This window comes from Embiotoca jacksoni, unplaced genomic scaffold (genome assembly GCF_022577435.1).
Source record: "Embiotoca jacksoni isolate LCO1_2020_lvr unplaced genomic scaffold, fEmbJac1.0.p SCAF_6, whole genome shotgun sequence".
Classification (NCBI taxonomy): domain Eukaryota; kingdom Metazoa; phylum Chordata; class Actinopteri; family Embiotocidae; genus Embiotoca; species Embiotoca jacksoni.
The window spans coordinates 4,028,258-4,054,379 of record NW_027185414.1 but is presented as its reverse complement, the minus strand read 5'-3'; the positions used below and the strand labels follow the sequence as shown (position 1 = coordinate 4,054,379).

Below are 26,122 nucleotides of genomic sequence, written 5' to 3'. Positions count from 1 at the left end.
ATCAGCTGATCTTGATCTGACTGAGCTGCAGTCCACCTGCTGAAGACCAGACGAAAGGCACAGAGACGGCACAACTTGTACCTTCCCTGTTCTCTGGGAGAGAATCACCACGGAAGATCTGTTGACGGTAGAGGATCAAAAAACTTCAAAAAGAGTTTTCCACAAAACCTGTAACCTCAAAACTTTCAGTTTAAACCTCTGTGTTAGAAGATCTGAATATCCCACAATTTTGTTTTTATTGTTTTGAAGTAAACCTTCTCAAACTGAAGCTGAGAATTGGTACTTTAAAGGTCCCATATTCTATAATATGTGATTTCCATCACTTTTTCATAATAAAGGAGCTTTAGGTGCTTCATAAATACTGTGAAAGTGTTGCATGCTCGGTCCACAAAGAAATGCACACAGCAGTTTGGACCTCTGTGGGTTTGTGATCTCACAGGGAGTTTGTGATGTCATAAAATCACGCTTATGTCCGCCTTCAGCACCGCCCACTGTCCAATCTTTAATGTGGAAGAAAACACAGAGTGGTCATTCAGACTGGTCAAACTACAAGACTGAAAAAAAGTTGTTAAATCTGTGGTTGTCCTGGACATGTGTAACTCAGAAAAAGAGTCAACCAATCAGAAGAGAGGCTCCCTGATATCACTGTGTCTTAAGGAGACAGACACAAAACCACCTCTTCTTGGTAGATCTTGAGAGAGCAGCTGAGAGATGTAAAACTTTCTTAAAATGTTTTTTGGTTCTAATATCTTACGGATATCAAGACTGAAAATTAAATACCGGACAAGTGTCGAATATGGGACCTTTAATGTAGCATCTATGATTTTATTTGAAATTGAATGTACTACAGCACAAAGCCTGAAGAAGATCAAATACGTAACTGTCCAAATAGTTATGGTGTGAACTGAGAGAAAAGACGTTTCATTTCTCTCACTGGAGTGGTTAGAGGAGGAGCAGACGACGCAGGCACACACTGAACACATGCTGTTCAGCTTTCTAAGAGACTTAGATGAAAACAAGATTTAGTCAAATTCACACATCTTTATAAGACAGGACAAAATGGAAAAGGAGATCGTCTGATTGTTTGAAGACATTTTCTTAAGAGAGTCACATTAATACAAAGATCTATCATGGAATACCAGTATTTTATATACTGCAGTTGTTATACCACATTTTTATATTCTGTAACATGTGTACATGGTAATATGCCAACTTTGCTTCAAAAAGTGTTCAGTTAGTTCATCCCAGAAAAGAAAAAAAAGGAAAACTTTTTAAAACAATATTCAACTCACCATGAAAGGATTACAATACCCTGCAAATGCTCATGGTCTGTGTCATAATGTCTTTAAGCGTTTATCTTTACCACAAGAGAATACACAAAAACTCAATGCTTTGGGTAACTCAATGGATTTGATCCTGCCTTTCATATAAAATACTTGAAATAATTGAATGCTCATTAATGATTTACACAGTCCCAAGGGGAACAGAGACAACACTGTGATTCAGTGAGAATTCATGTCAAGATAATAAGGAAGGGATGTGAAGAGTTCCACTCCAAAACGCTTTATATCCAGATACAACATGAAATAAAATTGTTGCCTGAGGTTTATCATTCAGTGTCTGAGAAATCTTCAGGATCCACTCTGAGAAATGAACTCATTTTTATCAACTGAGCACTTAATTATGAGCGATTCTTTAAAAGTCATTTGTTTAGATTTGTCCCAGTTTCAGGGGTCATTTTTATTCTGTAGCATTTTGGAACAAAACTCTTCATGTTTTCCAGTTCATTTAATAAACTAATTATCCCAAAGAAATATGCATTTGCAATAATATCACGCATTTTAGCTGATCCACTTCAGTGATTACTGTTTTCGATGTGCGGTCCATAAATGAACACGAGTGTCTGCGTGCTCCAGCGACTCCTCTCTGAGTACCAGACTTCTTTTCTTTTCTTTTTTTTTTTTTATGAAAGCAATCGTCAGGTGTAAAATCTGATCCCTCGTGTGCAGCGGATGGAAAACCAAAAAATGCTTTCATTTCAGAGGTGTTTCTTTTCACAGCGTGTGAAGTGACAGGATCCTGAATGCTTTAAAGTAGTAGTTTCACATTTTGGGAACATATTTTGCTTCCTTGCTGAGAGTTAAATGAGAAGGTAGACAACACGCTCCTCTGGACGGTCAGTGGAGCGCTAAGGCCAGCAGCTGGTTAGCTTAGCTCGGCACAAAGGGCGGAAATATGGGAACTGCTGACAAAGCACCGGTACCTCTAAAGCTCATTAAATCTTTAAGGAGAAGCAGAGGTGACACAATTTTTTACAGGTTTTTTTTTTTTCTGATCTAACAAACAGAACATAGGGAACCGAAGCTAGCTAGCACATCATGTCCGAGATACGTCCTGTGACTCAGTGCAGTCTCTCTCTGAGCTTCTTCTGATCTGTCAAACTGTGCTTTTGATATTCTCTAAAACAAATTTGCCAATAAAAGTTGTCAATTTAAGTAAATCGTTTGTTATGTTGTGAGCATACAGAACGCTACACTTACCATAAACATTTATGAGCACGGCGGCGCGGATGCTTCTGTTGGCGTTACATGGTTTGTTCCATTTCCACTAATTGTTGCCTATTTTCTTTCATTTCACATATCATGAGCAACTATTTAATGCAGTTGCAAATGTGGTATAAAGACAAATAATTACAAGTTATTTCGCCCCTTAGGTTTTATTTTGATCCTACTTTAATACTTCACACAATATGATGGCGAACAAGGTAATAAACTATATTGTATGTGGTATTTAAAAAGGCCCTAGAAAAGCAGAAATAGGCTGTACCGTAGTCATTTCTGCAGAAACCCTGCATTATGTGAAATGATGTTCAGAGATATTGAATACACAATAATATCAGAGGCAAATTTCAACCTTATTTGAATATATTTAAATTGAAACATACAGGTTAGTGTTGAGTAATTCTAAGTCTGGAGTTATTTGTGTTATTTTAAATATCGATGTACTTTTGAATGGTGTTTAATAAGCTTAACCGGTGTTAGAGCGAAGTTAGCTGTTGGCACTGTTTCCGGTCTTTATGCTCATCCAAGTGTTGGTGGATGTAGTTGTATATCAAGCAGACAGATGTAAAAGCTGTATTGGTCATAACTCCCAGCAGAAAAAGCAAATAATCACATCTCCCAAAATGCCAAACTGTCCCTTTAACGTACAGATTAGGTGGTGTAATTGAGTCATCACACCTCCACACAAATAATGAATCCACTCTGAGCTACAGAAATGTTTCCTTTAGCGGTTTCAACACCAAAAAGCTTGAAAATGACAAAGCGTGTGCGTGTGTGTGTGTGTCTGAGGGGTGTGGCGTGAGATATTACTTATCAACACATTATTCTTGCAATAAAAAGCAAATGAACTGGAAAGTGAATGCGAGGTGTCATCACCTCTTTGGAAAGTGTGGTGTTGAACCATGGCTCGGAGTCATCCCAAGTTCTCCAAAGTCTCTGTGAGCCGGTGTCAGTGGGCTTTTCAGAACAGAATTCACCGCCATTCACCTTCACCACATACGACTACTTAACCAGCACTGACATGGGGGAGTTCCCAGGAGAAATCTCCTCTGGATTAGGATGAAAACAAATACCATAGCTTTATACTTTAGCCACCCAGATCACAGTCAGAAAAGGAACCAAAGTAACATCCGAAAAAATAAGTTAACATAATTCTGACACATAGAATTTTACAATATGTACATTATTTTTAAATTAAAATAGATTTGTCGGTTGTCTGATTGGGCAGGTCCTCTACAGAGCGCTTCGTTTGTTTCCAGCCATCCAGTGTTATTCCACAGAGTTCCCTTTAACAGCTCGGTGCCGGCCAATCAGAGTGCAAGTAAGGCTTCTGTCGTCAAGTCCCTGCCAATAGTTTGTAGGTGGTGTCTTCTGACAGGGCTGAGCCCTTAGCAACACAAATGACAGACCCTTTAACACCTTGACGAAAAGAAATAAATATAAAATATATGTAATATTTCTATATATATTCATAAAACCAAACCCAGGATAGATTTGAACTCTGATGTGTTCTCTCCATAATATAATCAAACTGTGGCCATTTTCCTATTGCCAGTCAACTTCACTCTGTCTCCATTTTTGTGTATTTTTGCAGTTTTTCCGAGAAAAAAAAAAAGAAAAAGTCTTTTTGAAACCTGTACATCGTTATACGCAAGTAAACAAAATGTAAAAGTGCGTGTTTTTTTTTTTTTTTTTTTTTTTTTTTTTTGAATACGTTTTATCCACTATATCCAAAAGTGTTGCAGGCACTTAAGTCCTTCCCAAACAATGCAGGTGTTTTTCGACAGTGGAGCAGGTTGGTTTGGTTATTCCTGGATTCGTGTGGGCCGTTCTGTCTGTATGTCTCTGTCGATCTGACCATCTGGCGAGGGACGGGCCGCCCCCGGGCCGCCACTAGCCCAGGATGTCCAGGTAGACCGGCGTGGCTTTCCCCATGGCGAACAGGACCTTCTGAATGTCCTTAATGTTCAGTCGCTGCTGCGGTTCCCTCTGCCAGCAGCCCAGCATGATGTCGTACACCTCCTTAGGACAAATCCGTGGCCTATCCAGAACCCGACCCTGGGTTATGCACTCAATAACCTGCAGAGGAGACAGGGCAGTGGAGTGAGACAAAAGATTCTTACTGACTGATTGCTTCGGTTGCTTCGTAATGAGAAAGCGGTGACACAGAGCAGACTGTCCTTTGAGGTCCGAACTAATGAAACTGAGATGAAAGAAATAAACAGAATGCATTTCAATCCTAAATTTGTTCAATATTAAAGGGGAAACAAGTTTTTTTTTTTTTTTTTTTTTTTTTTTCTCTTCCACGGCACAAAATAGCAATAATACTGAATATCTGTGGGGGTGGATGTTTGAGATGTTACTAATAGGCGGATTGATAATTTCTTTGTTGGATTTGTGCACTAATTTGTCAAATGACTCACTGCTGTCATGACAATTTGACTTTATTATTTGCGCCAATTCCAGGCCACTGTAGCTAACAGATTGGATAGTGGTATATGTGTGTAATGACTGTGGGCGTGCTCTAACAAAGTGTTTATTATTAATATTTACACTCCATATACCAATCCAAACCAGCTCAGTTAAACAAAAATTAAAAAAAATTACCAACCCAGCTAGTGTGGGAAAACAGGAAGTCTCCCTGTGAGGCATATTATGATGTCATGCAATTTCATGCTCTTTCACGCTGGCAGCGCAACAAGAGTGTCAGAACAAAGGAATTGATAATCTACTGCTATCTGAAGACTAATTTTCTGGAAAGAACGTACGACAAACTTGATCTGCGTTTCAATAAATGTGATTTTTACTCTGGTTTCTACTCAAGTGTGTCAACAACAATGATACACATAATTAGAACAAACCGGAGGGGGGAAACCCCGTTATATTGTTCCACCATCTGTTTTCGATATTGTTTCTGTCGTGTCACCAAAGGATAACAGACATGACAGACAGGCTATGTTCAACACTGACAGGATGGAGGATCACACAAACATCACAATCAACCAGTTAGTGGAGGCTACAGCGGCCGGGCAACAGATCATCAGGACTGACGGAGCGACATTAGTTCAATTTGGGATCATTTAGAGCCAAGAGAGGTCAGACCTCTGAAGTCTTCCTTTGTACATACATAATGCATTTGCAAATATTATTCATTTTGCGAATAGACAAGGGAAAGTGAAAACAAGGGTGTGATTTGTCACCCTCGCTCTATGATCACAGTTGGAGCCTTTGATCGCAGCACAAGGCCCGACTCCAGTCGCAGCACTTAACAAGCAGCTCGGGAGGACAGATAAGCAGAGCGATGTTCAGCTGCAGGCAGATGTGACGAGACCAGACTGGGATCAGCTGACGCTACGAGGGCCCGGGCAGGAAGGGGGGGCAGCGAGGAAACAGACAGGACGGTGTAGTTGCAGTATAGTTGAAGAAGCTTTAAAGGACAACATCGCTTCATTTCAACCTGGTGTATTTCCCATTCATGTGACTATTGTGGCTCTAGGAATCGTGCTGCTTTGGGAAAATTAGAAGTTGCACAAAGCAGCACGCGAGCAGCGTGTATCAGGACAACTAGTGTGAGCTTGGTTGGAGGTGAAACATCAGCTCTTTGTTCTGGTTGGACAGCTGGGATTTCTCTCATCCATGGACACCGAGATTTTCCAAGTCTGCAGCAGAGCAGTGAGTGCAGGAACACCAGTTTCCCAGATATGTTCTCTTTCACAACGGTTGTCGTTCTCATACAGATGAGATGTGCTCGCTTCTGGTTCTCATCTTCCATCTGGTGTAGCTCCCGGTTTATGTACTCCGGTTCCAATAAATACAGCCAACCATCAAACTAAAATGACTCCTCACGGCCCTCATAATGGACCACGGGAAAATCCTCATCTGAGGTTTTCTGTTATGTTTCCAGATAGCTTCATACATGTCAGTAGTATACGCCTGCTCACTGAATGCAGGTAGTTTAGCCAACAAGTGATGGAGATACCCGATGCGGTTAGCAAAATGGCCGTTGTAGGTGGCTAATTTCCGTGTTTACTTTTGGTCAGAATCAAAAAACAATGATTCATGTAATTTATTTGGAAAGTGACAGGAAGCTCACACTAGTCATGGGACTCCTTGTTTCTCCGAAAGCGCAAAGTTAGCATGACCCATAGAGCCACGATAAAATGTGAAATATGTCAGGTTGAAATAAACTTTAATCATCCTTCGAGGTAATTTCATTGCACCTGTCTGACAGTGTCTTTTACACACTGTGTTACGAGTCTTACCAGTGTTTGGCAGTATGACGGTGTGTAAGGACTGTTTCTCTTTGTGGATGTAAATTACACTGTAATGGATGGATTCAGCGCCGCAGGAAAAGGCGGAGCTGACGGAGACTGGCACTGAAAGTACATGCAAATTTGATTGCGCGGCTTCATACTGGTGAGAGATAGAGCCTGTGGAGCCCAGAAGAGAAGGAGGCCTGTTTGAAACGACAGTACCCAGGTAATAATCTGTCACTGTCGCTGAGTCGCTGAGGCTCGTTCATAATTGTTGCCGTAATGTATCGTTGTGTAAAATGTTAAACGCACTGGAATCACTGAATAATAAGTACAGTATTTTAAGATTACGCTACCTGAGGATGAAATTACATTTGAAAAACAGATTGGTGGATTTTCCCTCTTTGGCTGCGACACAATACGGCACTCATCTCTTTACACTGTCAGAAGACTCTCAGTTTAATCTGCTGAGTGGGTCAATTACCCCATTATCCTTCTGCTCAGGATACGCAGAAATGTGGAAATCACAATCAGTGTCGAGACCAAAAACGTATTGACATTTCCATTGGAATACTTGTAAGTGCACGAGCCAGGTTATTATTTTAGGTCAATTACATTCTCTCAATATGCCCGCTTTACGGGAGTAATCCTAATTTAACTTTATTGATTCAAAGCAGAACCTTCAATGAAAAAAAAAACAATCATGGGTGTTATGCAACGCGCCATCTTGTCTGGTGGCAAAGTGGCATCAATTTATCACCTCGTTGGGTGAGCTCGTGTCTCAGAGAGTGAAGAAACAACACAAAGCAGTAGATTAAGATCCAAAATGGCACACAGAATTCACTTAAATCTGCTTTTAGGAGGCTCATGCTTTCACTACAGCTGAAGCAGAGTAGAGTGTTTCCCGACCCTCGATGCTCCGTGTGGGAAGAGTTTGGAAATGGAAAAAGTTGATTTTTTTTTTTTTTTTAATTTACAGCTGGATGAACTGGAGCTGTAATTTCAAGTGTGTGTGTGAAATCCTGCAGATATATGTATGTACTGTTACTCCATGCTCCAGGCTCTTTGTACCTCGTTGTTACCCAGCTGAAACCAAGGTTGCTTCCCGTAGGTGAAGATCTCCCACAGGATAACTCCGAAGCTCCAGACGTCGCTTTCCGTGGAGAACTTCCTGTACATGATGCTCTCTGGGGGCATCCAGCGAATAGGTAGCATGGTATGTCCTCCAACCTGAGGGGGGGAAGAGAAGAGACGAGAGGTGGAGGGGGGATTTTTCATTATTATTACAAACAGAAATGTTGTAGCTTGAACAGATTAAAGAATTCAGTCATCATCACAGTTCCCTGGTGTCTGGGGATTAGCTGTCCTTCCACGTAACTGATATGTTGGGCTTAACACTTCATGAATGCCTGCCGTGCAGCTGGATGTTGACATGGGTGCAATACAGGAAAATGCTGACTTATCTGCCACCTGCTCTGAATGTATGGAATCAGCAGAGGTGCAATCCTTCAGGTTGTGGTATTAAACCGCCCCTTTGTTCTCGATGTAAAATAGCAATCTGCAGTCCCTACTCCATGGAAGCACTGGCGTTACGCAGAGGATCAAAGTCTCACAGCGTGGGATTGAACGTGTTTCAATCAGATTTTTAAAGAAATCAACGAAGAGGTGAAGAAAACCGCTGAATGCACGCTTTATTTATCCTCACACTAAAGAAGTCCATGTGGCTGCTAATCTAAATGTGTTTAAATTCTGCATACTGACATGCATTCATTAGAAGGGTTGCGTGATGAGCGGTAATAGTGGAGAGCAGATATCAGCTTGAAGCTCTTTGATGTCTTCAGACCAGCAGAACGTGAAAATGAAGGCTACCCTCGCTGTAAATCCTCTGCGGCTGGATATTAATCGGTTAAACAATCGCCCATTAATCATCAGCTTCCATTAGCAGGCATTGCTTTAAGATCTATTTCCCATTTGTGTCAGTAGCTGTGCTTTAATCATGGCTGCGTCGAGCCGGACAAGACCGATGTGGGAATGAGCGGCGAAGTATACGAGGACAGTATCACGCACAGCCATTATTGTGAGGCTCAGGAGTTCCAGTATACTACTGGCAGATAATAATGTTGTTAACATGGTGCTGCTGCAGCTGCAGCTGTGCAGGAGGTTTGTGGCTCGCTGGTTAATGTGCCCATCCTGAGAGAAATGTTTCAAAGTGCAACAGATTGTCTGAAGTTTGAATAAACACACATCAGACTACATGCTGATGTATGATACATAAATCTCGTTCTTCAAATCCCCGATAATCCATTCACATCATGTCCAGTGCTGGGAAGGTTACTTTTGAAATGTAATAAGTAGCAGTGTTATTTAATCAACGTAAACGTCGCTTATTACATTTGATTACTTTTCCATTCATTTTCTAACAAATGTTTGAAAGTGGGCAATAAAGCTATAAAGTTCTAAGAAATTGATGTAAACCAGTCTGTGTAAACCTTCCAGCATGATTCAACACTTATCATTGTCACGTTTTAATTAAAGGTTCTTCAATAGAACTTAAATTAGGATTGTAATGAGGGCAGGTTACTGGTCACTGTTTTTTAACACCGGTTCCTGAATGACTCCTAAACTGCCTCGGTGTGGTTGCTGAGAGCAACGCACGTTGATTTGAGTGGCAGACGAGAGGCTGTGTATAAAAGTGTTTTTGTGTCTTTATGATGCAAGTATGAAAAAACTGTTTTGAGAGCAGATTTCTCGCACTGCAATCAAAAATCAAGTTTGTAAGCAAAATGATATACACTGACCCCACCCATCGAACTCAACTCACAAACAAACAAGGTTTTTGATTCCCAACCAATAGTTTTTGTGGCAGAAGCAAAATTTTCAAATCTGCAACCAAAACCAATCAAAGCGTGAGGGAGAATTTGTTTGCAATCCGAATAATCTTGTTCTCGGTTCAAATCATTTTACTTACAAACTTGATTTTTGGTTGCAGTGCAAGAAATTTGCTCTAAAAAAACAAAACAGTTTTTTGCTTGCAACTTTTGTTTTTGCTTGCGTAATAAATAAACAGAAATACCTTCATATGGTGCAAGTTCAAACAAGAGAACCACTCATCAATCAACCATTCACACTGTCAAACCAATGGAGCCTGTCCAGATGTAGGCAGGAGGCATCCTGTGAAAATATGCTGAATTGATATTATATTCTACATAGAAGCTTTTTACAGAAAACAATATCTTCATGTAACCCCTTTGTAATCACCAACATGTAATTTAATAAAGAAAAACATGTTTATCAATAACTGTAACAGACTCTAATTAAATGCACTAACTCTGTTACATGAAGTAATTACTCCTCAACACTGATCCTGTCACTGTGTTATTCGATAACACCAGAAATACAATACGTACAAACTAATTGTATGGATTTTCTTTTCCCATCACTTCCTGCTGTCATTTACTTTTTGTTATCTGCTTCAGTTTTTGGCCTTTGCTGTTGTTATCTTGACAGTTTTGTCAAGATAAAAATAAAAATGATTTTTAAGCCCCTTTGAGGTTTTTATCTCTAAGTCAGTGGAAGTACTCCTGCAGCGTGTCAGACACACATCTATCATCCACCCATCCACCCATCCATGCATTCTCTGATCCATCTACCCACCCATCCGTTCACGCATCCATCTCTCCTTCTGAGCTCCTGTTTTTGCACTTAAGGACAAAACAAAATCAAACCCACAGTCAGACACACCGTGAGCCCTGAAATCGTCATTAGGAAAACCTCTTAGCTTGTAGCTGCATTCACCCTCACATGGATCCTCCGATCTGCACCTCTGGGTTACAACACAATCACATTCATTTCATCATAATAAGCTCTTCTCCCAACTCTATTTACTTGCTCCAACATCTGTGTGCCTACAGCTGTGAGTGCTGTGTGGCATTTTAAATATCGAGAAAAAAAAAAAATACAAAATCAACTCAAGTCTTACTAATTACCTCTCAGTTCTTTAGCACACTCATTGCACATTTCCTTTGAAAGTCAAACACAATCTGCGTGTGTCAGCTTGACGCAGCAGATGAATCTTCTGGATGTTTTTGAAGAAACATGAGATTTGTCAACCTGCCAAAAGGCTGCTCCTTACTGGGCATTTATTCAGAACGTCCTCTTGTTTGTACACTTGATCAAATTTAGTTGCAGAATTTGAGACCTCTGTTTGCCTTTACGTGTCCTTCATCTGTAACCTTCTCTGACGTTGAATCAGCTATTCTTAACTCCATTACTAAACTCATGCAGCCTTCCTAACGACTTACATACTGCTAGCTAGTTCGTTGATTTACAAAATCAGGTTGAACCACTTTGGAAAGGTGGATAGGTTCATTTTTTTTTTTTGCAAAGGCCCAGATGAGAGGATTGATATTATTCTCATGTCCAGAGGGTAAATTAAAAGCTTGTCCCGGCAGCTGGTTAGCCTCGCTGTGAGCATTTTGCACTTGTTCGCAGCAAATGCTAAGCTAATTTCTCAAATTAGCCTGAATTATTTCCCAAAATGTTGAAATATTCCTTGAAGAAATGTGTCAGCTTGTAATAACTTCAGTGATGAATAAAGGGGGTCCATTAAACACCCGTCACAATCAATCCACAGCAATTAACACGGTAAATGGGAAGTTGATGTTGCAGCATAACTTCCAAAAATATCAAAATTAGACAGCTAAACTCTACATTTATATATTATGCAAATGTATTATGAGTTTGCGTTATATGTACTGTATATGCCTACACCAGGAATTGATCCTATTCATGTAGGAGTGAGACATATCCATTTAGACTAAGCTATCAGATGTTATTTGGTCACTTAGTCAAATAATAGTTTTAATTTGAAGTGTTTATAGTTTACATCATTATCAATTTTGCATATATTTCAACTTTCAGGTCCCACATGTCGTTCAAATATCCATGACCAAGTTAGCAAGCTAACATCAGCTGGTTCAGCTGAACCTCGCAAAGTCATGTGAGCAGATCACTGATTCAAAGGCTCTTTTGTTTTAGTGATATAACAGCTATACAGTAAATGTCCACTTAAAAAAAAGTTGTATGTCATTTTTTAACTTGAAATGAGGTTACATGATGATTTATTTGTTCTGACTTCCACAATCTTCTTCAAGGAACCACATCATGTTCCAAAACAGAAGAATCTAATGTCGCCCACTGTGTCTCGAGTGTCTTGAATAAGTCGATATTTCAGGTGAACAGCGTTTCAGTGTTATTGTGAAGCTGTGTGCCCTCTGTACATTTAACACAATTCGATATTGTACACGTGGCCTGCAGGTCAACAAGACAGAGTTTTGCACACCTACGTGCTTACTGAGAATCAAAATCTCACTCCATTAACCTCCAGAATGTCAAACTTCGGGTCTTAGTGCTGTTTCAGCAAAACAAACGGAGGGCATCATTTCACTTCCATTCGTCCCTCATTGACCACATATCTATCCAATCACGGCATCCTCGGTGGACGCAAGCGGGGCAATCAACCTCACTTGCAGTACATCAACGTGAGTCAACGTTACATATCAGTTTGAATTTCTATTTGTTATAACGACATGTTGTTTCATTGAATCTTTTTAGTCTTCAGAACATTAAAAAACTTCCCAAGAGGGTTTACTGAGCACACACTCCTCCGTCCGACTTCGCATTAACACATTCACACACGTACACCGCAGAGCCGCTCAGTACAACCAGCCTTCCTCTAATCCCAGCAGGGGTAAAGTGCTCTGCTCAACCACATCACAGTGTAGAGTTGTAAAGTGAGGTGAACCCACTTTTGTGTCATTTTCCCAGAATCCCCCAGTCATAAATCTGCTTTTCTATACCCAGCCCAAGGGCAAATGAGGTATTAGACAGAAACATCTTTTACCTCCTAATTTTTTAAAACCTCTCCTTGGCAGCTCCCAGAGGAAACAAGTACGATCCGCCGGCTTACTCGGAGACCATCAAAGTTGTTTTTTGTTTTTTTTCTTCAGTGGTAAAATAGTAATTTAGATAAACATACATTTGAGAGGTGCTCCAAGTAAGATATCCTTTCTTGACATCTTGAACTAACACAGTATTTATTGACATTCCCAGAGTGGGTGTTGTGGCGGCGGGGACTATGGTACTAGCTCTCCCTCGTGTACACCCTCAAACCCATTTGCCAGCCTTTCACTGCGAGCTAATGGCCAAATGAACACTGACTTCCACTCCACCTGGTCTCATTACACATGACACGTTTTAACATTGTACACAACATTAAGCCAATATTGATGCCGGGACCAGTCGCCCCCGTTGTGTAAAACCTCTGTGTCGTGCTGAGCTAGGTGGGCTGAGCGAGAGGTAACGGAGTTGGCGAGGGGCTGTATACCAATCTGTCCCCTAGTGGAGCTTTATAAAGATTAAACAAAATTAATTAAGTTCCCGTTAGTCTAAATGACTTATCTGAGGTCCACCCTGCCCACCGCATGCGAGGCTCAACTTCCTCAGATGCATACTAATGATGCAACCGTTGCTGCTGTGGCACGGGGTGTTAAAACTGGCTGACTCGCTGCTTCCCAAATGATTGCACGCTATCACCTTGGGTTTTTGTGACAAGGCCATTGCAATTAGCTCGGAACGTAGAAAAAAAAAAAGAAAAAAAAGCTGAACACATAGTAAAAATAAAATAATTGCCCCTGTAATTATCCTCATCTTTCTCACTCAATGTCACATGGAGAAGCTGGCAATGCTCTGCGGGGAGTGAGGAATGAGTCTGGGGCTTTTTTTTGTTGCTGTGTAAACTGGATTAGTGCTCTGCCTGTCCCACCGTGGCAGGGGAGTGATTGGATTAACGGCGTGGAGAGCACAGCAGCATGGCAGGGGGATAGATTACTGGCCCAGTCGGGCTCTTCGATGGGCGCTCTGCGGCCTGCAGGGAGCCCTGGGAGGCCCCAGACATCTTAAAGGGCCCCGATAACCATCTAGACACACTCTCTCTCCCTGCTCTAACTGCGCCGCTATCTCTGCTCTCCCAGCTCAAACAGCAGCGAACACAAGTTCACTTTTAGAGTCTATGATGTCCATTAGGTTTCTACCTGCTGCGCTGCTGCCAAGTGGAGATAAAGTGGTATCTACTCTGGCCGCTCCATGCTGGTGGGTGGTGAAACTTTCTGAAGGATTTAAAAAAAACACACCAACGCACGCACACACACACACACGCACGCACGCACGCACGCACACACACACACACACACACACACACACACACACACACACACACACACACACGCTGAACTATTGCCAACATGCGATTTTATATTTGCATTTTCTATATTTAGCTCTCCAGGCTGACAATAAAATGAGTAAACGAGCTCCTCAGTGGTTTTGCTGACTTCATAACTGTACTCTGGCTATTAAATATTTACATATACTTGTGACAGTTGCATAGAAAACATACTGATGGGCCTGAACATCGCTGTCTAATGTGCTGGTGGTACTGCGCATGCTGCCAAAACATCTTCGTAAGACCTTTGAAGGTGTCCTGTTGTATCAGGCACCAACACGATAGCAGCTCATCCTTTGAGACCTTTACGTTGCGAGTCAAAGCCACTGTGGATCAGATGTGTTCCATAACATCCTGTCACTAGCTCATATTTTTGTCACTTCTGGAAAGTCACAGATCACTGTACCAATGCGGAATGGTAGAAAATATGGAGTGGTTAATTATTTGAAAAAACACTATCTTCTGTGAGATACGCAGATTTGCAGCCATCCAACATCTTGTTGTCCAACTTTCTCCAAATGTGGGAATGACGACTTTGTGAAGTCCAGAAGTGATAACTGGAAAAAGTATCCAAGCCTTCTGGACGGCCTCGAGATGCCAAAGAGCGTGTCCAAAAAAAGGGGCCCTCACTTCAGTCAAACACCAGTCAACACTCAGCTTGTCAAACAGGAGCACACTGAGCAGGAGAAAACAAGTGAAGGAGTGATGGAGCGACTGCACCGTCTGCAGAGTCTAAGGACGCTCACAACAGGGGCAAACGGATAAGTTCACAAACTTGTTGAAGTTGAGGAAAACCGCATTCTGACAAGCCTCATGCTCCCTGAGTAATATTCATCACATGAGACAATGAACTTCTGCGTATCAGGAGTCTGGAATGAAATAAAAGCAATGCAAAACAATGCAAACATACACACTTTTTTGCCTCCCCTATTGCACCCTTGCCATTTCTGAGAGGCTCCGATCTCCAATCATCTGACCATAAAGATTGGACCCTTTCTAAAGTGACTCAGGCCTTGACATCTGCCCAGTTTTCTTGCTTCCAACACATTGACCATGAAAAACAACTAATGTATTAGTTAATGTCTAACATATCCCAGACCCAGACATGCACCTTCGTTACGATAGGTTTTGGCTCATCGGTGCAGAAAGTGTTTTACAGATAGAATCTTGTTGCTTTTACAGTCTTTGTGCTGTTGAAACAAAACATAATACTTTTTGGAGAGAGCCTCTGTTGTCTGGCCTGTATGCTAAACTAATCAGATGCTGTCTGCAGCTTTAAACCGACCATACATCATTCAGAAAGCCAATAAGCACAGTCGCCACAACACTGAACCAACAGTGAACTGGCTTCTGGATCCTCGAAAAGCCACACATTTAAATTCCTCTGAGGTTAACAGCAGCAACTATTTCAGTTCTTAAATATATTACTGCATTAAAGAGTGATCATATAAGACAGTTGAGCGTGAGGCCAACAGAGAGAGAAAAAAACAAAACCTAAGGGGAGACGCAGGGCAGACTTTTTTCATCCCTTCATGCAGAAGTAATAAATATGGCCTGTGTACTCATTAGCAGCGAGCTGCATACAGTTTTGAGGAGCTTGTGCTTGATAAATAATGCAGCAGAGGAGCGTCTGTTTGATCCTTGAAACAAGAGAAACCTGGAGACCATTTTTCTTCAAAGCAAAGCGGAACAGGTAAGCAGAGGCTTCATGGCAGAGTCACAAAGAACAGCGAGTCCTTGAAACTGAGTCATTAGATTGTAACACAGTTAGCGTTTGATAGTCCTCAGTCTGCAATTCACAAATTTACATTCTGTCTGTACAGCTATTTCTATTTCCCTGCTAAATTTTGAGGGTAAGATATTAATTTTTTTGCAAAGTTTCACTGGACTCAAGTTTTCTTTTCCATGCTCAGCAGCATGCTGCTTTACATTCAGACAATGTTGCACTCAAAGAAATGAAGAGCGAGCCCGGCCTCAGCTAAATGAAAACACTCGAGCGTTTGGAGAAAAGTCTAAAAAAATGTTTCATATCCTCCAGAAAAAAAAGTAAACGACCGTAAATGTTCACATCTCCTCCTCTGAGAGGAACCTATATGCCAATGTTTGGTCAACATATGCTTTCAGAAAACCAAACTTTTATTGAACTTTTTTCACTGAATTCCACCCAACTTACAAAAAGAACAAAACACAATTAATTACTGTAACAAATCAGGCAGCAGCTCAACATAAACAATGAATACTGCACACATGTAACTGGGTACTATAGGGGAAAAAAATGACAGGAGGAAATTAGCTGTCACATTTAACTGCATTGCATATTGTACTAGTAGCTCTGTATTAAAGATGCAATACAAAGAGAGCTGTCATTACACTGTGGGAAAATAATACATCCAATAATGACATCTGAGACCTGCAGGTTATCAGAGAACCCGAAATGACTTCCTCCATTTTCCTTCTCTAATGTTACTGCTAGAAAAAAAACAAAAAACAAAAAACAAAACAAAACAAAACAAAACAGCCTTTCAATCAGTTTTCCTTATGCACCTTTAATGCACAGGCACCTGTAGATCCGTCCCTGTCATGTATACCCACCTAAACATGCATAATTCAGTGCGTCATCTCTGAACTCAGGGAAAACATTCCCTGCTCTATCGTGAGGTATAAAACATCTGCATAGCGGGCGCCGGTGCTGCCGTAGAAACAACACTAAAGAAGGTTCGGTGCAGGCGCAGCAGCAGCATGTGACAGATGGACAATATTCATCTCTTTCTTCAAGTCGCTCCCTTCCCCTGCTGCAAAGCTTCTCTGGAGTCTCTGAGAGCAACAAGCGTCGATACGACTAGTCAGCGGAGGGAGGATTGTACTCTTGGCAGGACGCTGCTATTTATAATCACTCAACACAGGGAAAGTGTCCAATACTGTTAGGAGCTCCTTATCTCCGGGCTCTGTCAATATTCCTCTGTGTTGGCGGGCAGTGATGCTATCGTAACGCACCAAACAGCAGCTTCTCACAAAGTCTGCCACACACACACACACACACATCCAGAAGCAGACAAATACACCCTGGTCTCCTCAAACAAACCATTTCTCTGGTTTCTGCCTAATCCAACACACAGAACTATCCTCCCCTCCTCGCTGCGGTGTGTGTGCTGAATCAGTAAATTATTCAATAAATTATTCAACCGTCTAAAATTTCCCCAATAAATTCAACACAGAGTTTGATCCAAGAAGCCAACATTCAACTGAGAAAAAAGTTGCTCCGACTGGCTCACTTCTTCCTAATAGACTGCTGCTGTGAGGCTTGTTTTTCTTTTTCTTGCTTGCATCCACAGAACTTGGGCTTTGGTTTCCATGTCAACAATCAAGAGGAGACTTCACGACCACAACCTCAAGGGATTGTGTTTTTTGAAGGAAGCCTTGGAAACACAGCGGCCTGGCCGCAGTTCACAAAGACGTACAAAAACAAGCTGGTAGAACTGTGTTACAAAGACACTCTAACTGTGCAAATACTCACAACATGATCTGTTCATAAAGACATTTTAACTGATTGTTTTTCCTGAGTTTTTTCCCACTATGGTCTGTTTCTCTAATAGCCCCATATGGCCTCATTCACCAACTGTTGTAAATAAGATGGTTCTTCTTTAAACCCACTTATGTAGTTTTCATAAAGAATGTGCAAAAATAATTGGTGATTGCATTTTTCAGTTCTGGAGTTGTATAATGCTATCATATTTAATTTGCATTGATATTAATTTTTTTTATAAATAATAATATCATTTAATAAATATCTACTTTCCAAAGCATTATGTCTTAAATAAACACCACATTAACACTACGAGGACCGCAGACTTCCCAAATTTGACAGCAATAAAGCTTTTGGTTGATAAAAGCTTTAAAATTAGTTTGACTTTCAGTGACAATATTTGTATTCTACAATTAATCTCAAGAAGGAAACACATCTCTAAAAAACACAGGTTTCAGTGTATCTTCTTTTGTTGTTTTGTATGAATTTCTTTTGTGTTTCAGAGATTGTAACCAGTATTGATGCTGTCTCCGTGTCAGTGTTTTGGCCGTTCGCTCCTGGTGGCCCAGGACCATTCAAGATCAGACGTTGGGTGAGCATTATCTTGGTGCAGGTATGGAGGTGCTGCTGCAGGAGGGTACGAGCTACGAGCTGCCTCTGAGGGTGGCTGCTTTTTATTTATCTCACCAGTTGTTCTCCTGATAAGAACAACTTACGAGGACAAGGTTTAAGAAGACATCAGTTTAATAATAAAGGAGTGAACAAATTTGCAGTTTAAGAACACGTAATGAATCTGATGTAGACCTTTCTTAAGAACAAATTTAAGAAAATTAAGAAGATAATGGTAAATGAGGCCCGTTGTTAGTGTCGCTACACAGCAAGTAATGGTATGTTTCTTTTCACCTGTCAGAGAGGAGCATAATGTGTAGGAGGCTCACCTTATCACCACCATTTCCACCACTACTGAACGCCCAGCAGGAGCCTCATGTGCCAAGGACTCGATCCCTCACTGGCTTCCCACTTTCGAACACTGCCCGTGCAAAGACGGTTGAGCGCCTTTACCCCACACCTCCCCCAATCTTCCTTATTAATAGACTGTATCTTTGGCTCACGCACACACAAAACACGTCACCCTGCTCCTTGTTGCCCTGTTAGGTTTTATATCAGATGAAACCTTTCGCAGCTCCTCTCTCAGTCTGTCCTCTGACTGAGCCGTTAACTCCCAGTACTTATATATTAGGCTTATAATTGTTCAGACAAGAACAGCCAATTGAACCATTTAATCTCCCAGCTGAGTGGTATCTGCCTGCTAAATCAGCTGTGACTGAGACAATTAGATGAACTGTTCTTTGGCCAAAACAAGGAAACACATTCAGTTTTATCTTTTACTTGTCCAGAGAGGCAGACCTGAGCTTCCCAGTACACCTATAGTCATACTGGTAGTCACTGAGCAGTGCTGCTAGAGTAGCTGACGGTTATAGAGGAGGGAATTTGCACCAACCTGTTATCTAACTTTACACTTAAACATAATGCCATAGTGCATTAAAAGAACATGTCATATTTTCCTTTGGTGAAGTCTTTGTAATGGAAAAGAAACATGTAATGTAATGTAATGTAATGAAAGAGAATAAAGCCAAAATATTCCATATGACTGCTTTTCAAGCCTACACATACTTTGTCTTTGTAGAAAGATAAAAAAATTTTTTTTTTTCTCACATTCATTAATATTTTCCATGTTTCACAAAATTTTAAAAGAGTTTCGTGCCTTCTTTGGAAGCTGGAAGATCAGAATAACATCATCTGCAAAGAAACGACATTTCGGCCGTGTGAATGTGAAGATAAGCAACTACTGTGGCACTGTAGATATGATGGTTACCTCAATGTAAACACTCATTGTCACTCAATACTTGAACTTAAATCAAATAAAGTTTGTTAATAATTTCAGACTTTTAAAAAATACACCTCAGGCTACTACAATGAACTCAGAGCCAGCCGTGGTGTGATGACACATGAATGATTGACTTAAAATAGAATTGACACACGTGTTCACCCGTGTCCTGATAAATTTGCACAACCTGCATGCAAAATTCATAGATTAACATTTGCACACACATCCAATTATGCTCCTCTACAAAGCACTGATAATGAGTATGCAAGACTGTAAGTGAAGTATTTATACATCTTTGATGCTGAACCCATTATGAGATTTGAACATTGTATTTCAGAAGTGTGGCTGACAAATGCATATGTCATTAAGCCATGCACAGGAGAGGTCTTAATATTCTTAAGTTTAAATAGTTTCACGTGAAGGAAAAAAAATCAACTCTGCTGAGAAAGCCATTTAATACTAAGATCTCAAATAAAGGCTACTAAATTGTGTGTGTATTCAAAAGGCTACATGTTTATTTTGCAGAGTAACTGTGTCATTGATATTACATTCAAATTAAATGGTGTGTTTGCGGGTTTTAGAGTGATTCCAGCCACGGACAGTTATACGGTAAACAGAACGACTGCAGAAGGAAAAGCAAATTTGATCCCATTGAATCACAGGTAGTAGTGGAGGAGGCCAATACAGCAAATACATATAAATATAACAAGAAGAAATGCTATTAGGGAGATTATCAGCAAGAAAGTCAATGCCGTGGGAAAAACAAAAAGATCAATAGATGAAATTAAGAGAATATGGCAGGATATTAAGCAAATAATGAAATAAAAATTGGCTTGAAAATAAAACATCGAAAAATAAAACCGGAGGGACGGTGGATGAGATGCCTCTAACAAACACTGAGCAGCAGGTTCAGCTTTTTCTGTGATGAGCAGCTGACTTGTTTCATTCTGTGCCTCGTGAGTGCAATGTAACCTTTAGAAGCCTACCTGTAAATATAATTACAGGTGCTAAATTAGTCGATTTGCATTTTCCCTTCCAGTGTTTTGCACGTTCAAGTAGAAACGCCCAATATTACATATGCATTCCGGCAAACATGCAAAATGGACACCCTTTGTTAAATTGCTAATTTCAAAGACGCAATCCTCACTGCACGTCGTTAGTAGATCTGCTTGGACATTTCTTTGTGGGTGATGTGAAATTTGCACGTGATTTTACACACCCAAACCTTTGGTAAAAGCAGGAGTGTTGGAATTTAAATATGAAATCTAGTCAAAATATGTATAGGTTTACATTGTTTATATGTATGTCTCGCCACATCCACAACCTGCATTGAAGCTTTGAGTTCGGATGTAATTTTTTGACAACTTAAACAAAATAGTTAGATTTCCTTAATCGATCTATTACACAGATGTTGTGTGTGGAGGAGCCGGGCACCAGACACTAAAGACATCTCCCTCAAATTTCCTTACAAATTATTTTATGGGTGCAGAGCTACTCACCCAGCAGGCAAGTACTTCATAACTGCTGGCGTTGCCCCCAGCAAAGTCCGAACCGGCCCAGCTGTCATGCTGAGAAAACAGAATCAGGCGCACCTAAAGTCATTTCACAAGACCAGGCTGGTTAAAGCAGCCAAATCTGGAGCAGCCATCACTCCACTTATTTGTGCAGAAGAAATGCTAAATTCTTCAGCCCAGCAGTCGCCGCCTGGTTTGCGGCAATCACGGCCACTAATCGCGTTAAACAGCGGAAGAGACATGAAGCTATATAAACAAGCCTGTGAGTATCCGACTGGAAGCTCAGCAGGCTCATCTCGTCTCCGAGCACACTGCTAAAGCGCTCTATCCTCGCCTGAATGTATAAGGGCTGGTGTGGAGCCCTGGGGCTGCATGGGAGATGAGAGAGCTGTTTAACTCTACTCAGAAGATACAAAATGGAAGCAAAAACAAAAACATATAAATAAAATGACACAGGAGAACAACAGCCTTCACCCATTAGAAATATTGTTTTAGTTTGGGGCCCCGAGGCTTTATTTGAGGTTGTTTTGAACCTAATTAGAAACCAAGCTAAAGTATTGTGAACATCCACAACTACATGTACTTTTTGCAATTAGAGATAACTGAAAAAGTCTGTTTCAGGTGGAACCTACGCAATCTTTCCCTTATATATACATAAAATGTACAGCATCACGACAGCTGAAGCAGCGACAATTTTCACCTTTCGACACAGTGTGGAGGAGATTATGGCAGAAATAATTTAAGTGTGGCAAAAGTGTCAATCACTGTGAAACTCCAAGCTCTGCTCACATCAATGTTGCTATAAGTGCAACTGACAAGCAGAACAACGAGGCTGGCTGAGACTTACCCTGTAGTAGTCGCTGCTGTAGATGTCCCTGGACATGCCGAAGTCTCCGATCTTGACCAGCAGGCCGTTGCCCACCAGGCAGTTGCGGGTTGCCAGATCTCTGTGCACAAAGTGCTGCGAGGCCAGGTAGACCATGCCTGAGGCAATCTGGGTGGCGATGTGCAGCATCTGGGAAAGGCCCAGCTCCCCGTTGGACTGCAGAGGCTGGCCGTCAACCAGGATCATGGCATCAGGGCCGTGGGCTCTGGGAGACAAATACATTTAATGATGACTGATTTGATGAACTGGTGTAGATCATGGAGTTTTTAGTTTTAAAGCGGGACCACGTAGCATTAGCTGAACATTGTGACTAGTGCTGTGTTCCAAATGGCATACTTCCCTTATTTAACTAACAAATAGTGCTCTTATATATTAGGACTCTTACTTGTGTAGTGCAGGAATTTCAACAAGGTGGTGTTGGTTCAAATCGCACACTGCCGCTCTGCACTGACTGGAAAAACCCCATCATGTGAATACATCACCCGCCAAAGTATCGACAGCTTTAATTCTTTTTCCCACAAATCAACATATTTTGGTGCCCTCGAGGGACCCTACCCCCTCCTTCTGCGTAGCCAAGATGGCGACCGTTTACAGTGGAAAGTCTCCAGTGTTTCACACTTCTTTTTTGGACCGTTTTGAGTGCGTCATCCTGGGACTTGTAGTTCACTGCATGTTTCTGTACTTGACGGTGTGAACGCAATTATGCACTCAAAAGAATGAGTGTTAGTACACATGTACACCATTTGGAAAACAACATAGAAGTAGCACTTACAGGATAATAAAATGTTCATCTGTGACAGGATAAATCACTTAGAAAGAATAACACCAGTGAAGGACAGCTCTAAAATGATGATCCAAAAAATATCAATGTAAAGTTTGCTACCATCAGCCATAATAATTGCTGCAGCGACAAAACTCCTGTACTGACGTAAAAAAGGGTCCATTCTATTGCTTAACTTTCATTCTTGGGATATAGACTGTGTTATTTCTTATTTCACAAGTTTTATACTCTCTTTAATAACTGGATGTAGGAACCTTTTCAGCATGGCAAAATGTAACCAAGCTGCCCATTAAAAAAGTGACCCAATGTTCCTCTTATAAAACCTTTGCCTTTTTCCACCTATTGAGGATAATTGATTTGATAAAGAGGAGACTGTTAGAAATATTAACTAATTAACTATAACATGCACGCACCCTGGGAGCTTTAATTGCAGTGATAAACTGTTACGAGTCTGCACTGTTTTTTATTAATGCTGTGGCTGAAATGTGAGCATCAGAGCAGCTACATGTTGTCCCACCTGTCAGTCATTTTTTTGTATTTCATCGAGGTCGTACATTTAGCAGAACGGGTCGACTGCAGGTTTCTGGGTGGCAATGACAAACTCATTTCCTGCAAAGAGTTCCAGCTGTTCTCATCACCTTCTCGCCACTGTAATTACAGACCAGGCGCCACGCAGGGAAGACTACAGCTCTCTCTCAGGTTGTCTTTCTACCTCAGTCTCTGAATTTTAGTGCAATTTTTGCTGTAAATGTGTGAGTAATAATTCAGCGCCAATGTAGGGGGATCAGTGATACTTTCTCTTGTCTCTCCTCTTCGTAAGTTAATTCACAGACATCCAGTTGTGGCTGCCCTCCGCTTGTCTGAAGGTTGAGTTGGACCCAACACATCAGATCTTCTATTCACTCCCATTGATTCCACGCACATCTCATCTCTTAAATGTGACCAACAGGACCGACAGACCAAGAATCAGTCACGTCTTGCACCTTGCGTGAAAGAATTTCATCATTCGCGACATTGCCTTTCATTTCAGGAATGATTTCCCAACAGAAACTCTTCAAGCACTCTTAAATCCACACGCACACTCACACCCGATCGTAACATGTCATCTTTTCAACTATTGCTCAAATTTCAAAAACAAGATAGGCCACACACACCCACACACACACACACACACACACACACACACACACACACCCACACACACACACACACACACACACACACACACACACCCACACACACACGCACTGCTGCTGCTGTCAACGCATTTGAAATAGCACACTTCTAACCCAGACTCCTCCTGTGCGCACTGACATCAACTCCAGTGGAGCTTCCCATTACCAAAGCGCTGCCTGTACCGACATCGAGTCGCTTTTGTTGAGTCTTATCAGAGGTCACTTCCCTCAGTACAGTCTGACATTACGGAACAAAAGCACTAAAGCACTTGTGTTTGCTAACCCAGGCGGCTGAGAAGCCAGCTTGATATTATATGCGCAGCAGGGATTTGACAAAAGAATTTGAGCTTTCTTACAGAGTCGGTAAGTTGGTGGACAGTTCGATCAAAAAGTCCAATCGGTGCCCTCAGTGAAAATAACCGGAGTAGAGCAGGTCCACTCACACACATTTACATTATAGTAGGCTAATTTCAGGCTAATCTGATTGGCCTTCAGTGAAACACTGACCTGAGGAATTTGTTGAGGTCTCCGTGCTTCATGTATTCGAACACCATGATGAGAGGGTCTCCGTCTACACACACTCCGTAGAATTTAACAATGTGTTCATGCTGCAGGTTGGTCAGCAGCTCCGCCTCCCTCTGGAAGTCCTTCCTGGCCGACAGGTTGGGATCTTTCAGTGTCTGTAAGGGAAAAGGAAAGGTTTGATTTACAGATTGAGAAAGGGTCAAGATTGGAGTCGTAATGAGCGGACGAGGCTGTAAAAGGGAGCCTTCTTTTACCCATCTTTGGGGAAATCAACTAATGCATCCTTTGCAACCCTTCTTTCAATTTCCTGTACGAGTCAGTCGTTCGATTGTTCATAAAATGCAAAATGAGGTAGATTCTGGTTATTATGCAATAGTTGGTATCAACTCCCTCATTTCTTATTGGTAGCAGCGACTGTGGGAAGTTCTTGGATATATAGGAGGGACAATCACATAGTTCAGGGACTGCCCCTTTGGCCTGAGGACAGAGTGCAACACAGTGATGTGCACAGAGCAGGGAGAAGCTATAACCTTTGTTTTTGTGACCACTGGGATGTCTACATTTGCACATGGACTTGAGCAGAGAGTGGTCGTCAAATTTTGTGTCAAATTCGGGAAATCAGCAAAAGGACCATTGAAATGCTTCAGAAAATCTACGGCAATGAAGAAATAGGCCAGTGAGGTGTTTTGAGTGATATTTGAATTTAATGAAAAGCAGAACGTTGTTGTGCCCCGTGAATTCCTCCCACACAGTCAGACTGTCAACACAGAGTTCTACTGTGACGTTATGAGGCTTCTGAGGGAAAACATTTGGTGCAAACGACCTGAATTTGGGCGTGATGGCACTTGACTTGTCCACCATTAAAACAAGCCTGCTCACAACACAAGTTGCTTGCCCTTCAAGTCTTGGACCACTTGAAAACACCTTTACTTTCAGCTTTTTGAGGCTAAAGACTACAACTTGGTTTTCACTCCTGATTATTTCAGGCTCACTTTCAGTCCTCCAAATGAGATACCCTCATTGACCGCATTACTCATTATATGGAGCCTCTGAAATATGCTACATTGTCTCACATCTTCTATTTTAACATTTACCACTCTCTCTTACACTGAGGAGTAACCTGTGCTCTTCCTCTTTTTTACACTTTCCGACATAATCCAATTAGAAACCCCCAGGTCGGTTTGAATCATCCACTCAGTACACCTAAACTGGCCTTCAGTTTGAGCCAGTCAGTTTCTCTTTCATCCTGTGGCACGAATGTGAGCTTGACAGTTTGGGTTTAGAGTGAGATGGCCTGACAACTGTAGGATGGATTACAATTAAATTTGGTACAAACATTCAAAGTCCCCAGAAATACATTCTAGTGTTAATCATCAAGTGTCACCATCTTTAACTACGATGGGGAACAAGCCAAACAGTATTCTCTAAACATCAGCAAATCAGCATTTTCATTTTTGACTGAAATTGGATGGAAATTTTGTATTTCTGTATGTCTCTTGTACACGTGGCGATTTTTCAAGTTTCCTCGTCACTCCAGAAAAATCTGATGTTTTCTTTTGCGGCTTTTTCTGGAGAAGCAGCTTCATTAAGTTACATCTTTTGTGTACGTCATGATTCATTTGCATAGTCTGCTTACCCTAAACTTTTATTGATACATCAGCTTTTGTGGATGGAAATGCACTTTCAGTCTTCTTGTCACTACTTTACGCTTCTTTATATAGACCCGCTTGTTTTCTT

The 26,122-nt window shown here is 41.2% G+C and overlaps 1 protein-coding gene across 4 annotated transcripts in view; it reads right to left on the bottom strand.

The window, feature by feature from the left end:
• Positions 1-790: 790 nt before the first annotated feature.
• Positions 791-26,122, bottom strand: part of ntrk3b (neurotrophic tyrosine kinase, receptor, type 3b) — a 204,861-nt gene continuing 179,529 nt past the window's right edge. For 3 of the 4 annotated variants that reach the window (XM_069173510.1, XM_069173511.1, XM_069173512.1), the window contains 5 exons: positions 24,368-24,540; positions 21,866-22,109; positions 21,004-21,072; positions 7,886-8,044; positions 791-4,640 (listed from right to left, as the gene is read on the bottom strand). In XM_069173510.1, coding sequence (XP_069029611.1) covers positions 4,455-4,640; positions 7,886-8,044; positions 21,004-21,072; positions 21,866-22,109; positions 24,368-24,540 — 831 coding nt within the window. In that variant the 3' untranslated portion in view covers positions 791-4,454. The remainder of the gene's footprint in view (positions 4,641-7,885; positions 8,045-21,003; positions 21,073-21,865; positions 22,110-24,367; positions 24,541-26,122) is intronic. The other variant, XM_069173513.1, reaches the window with a different exon arrangement.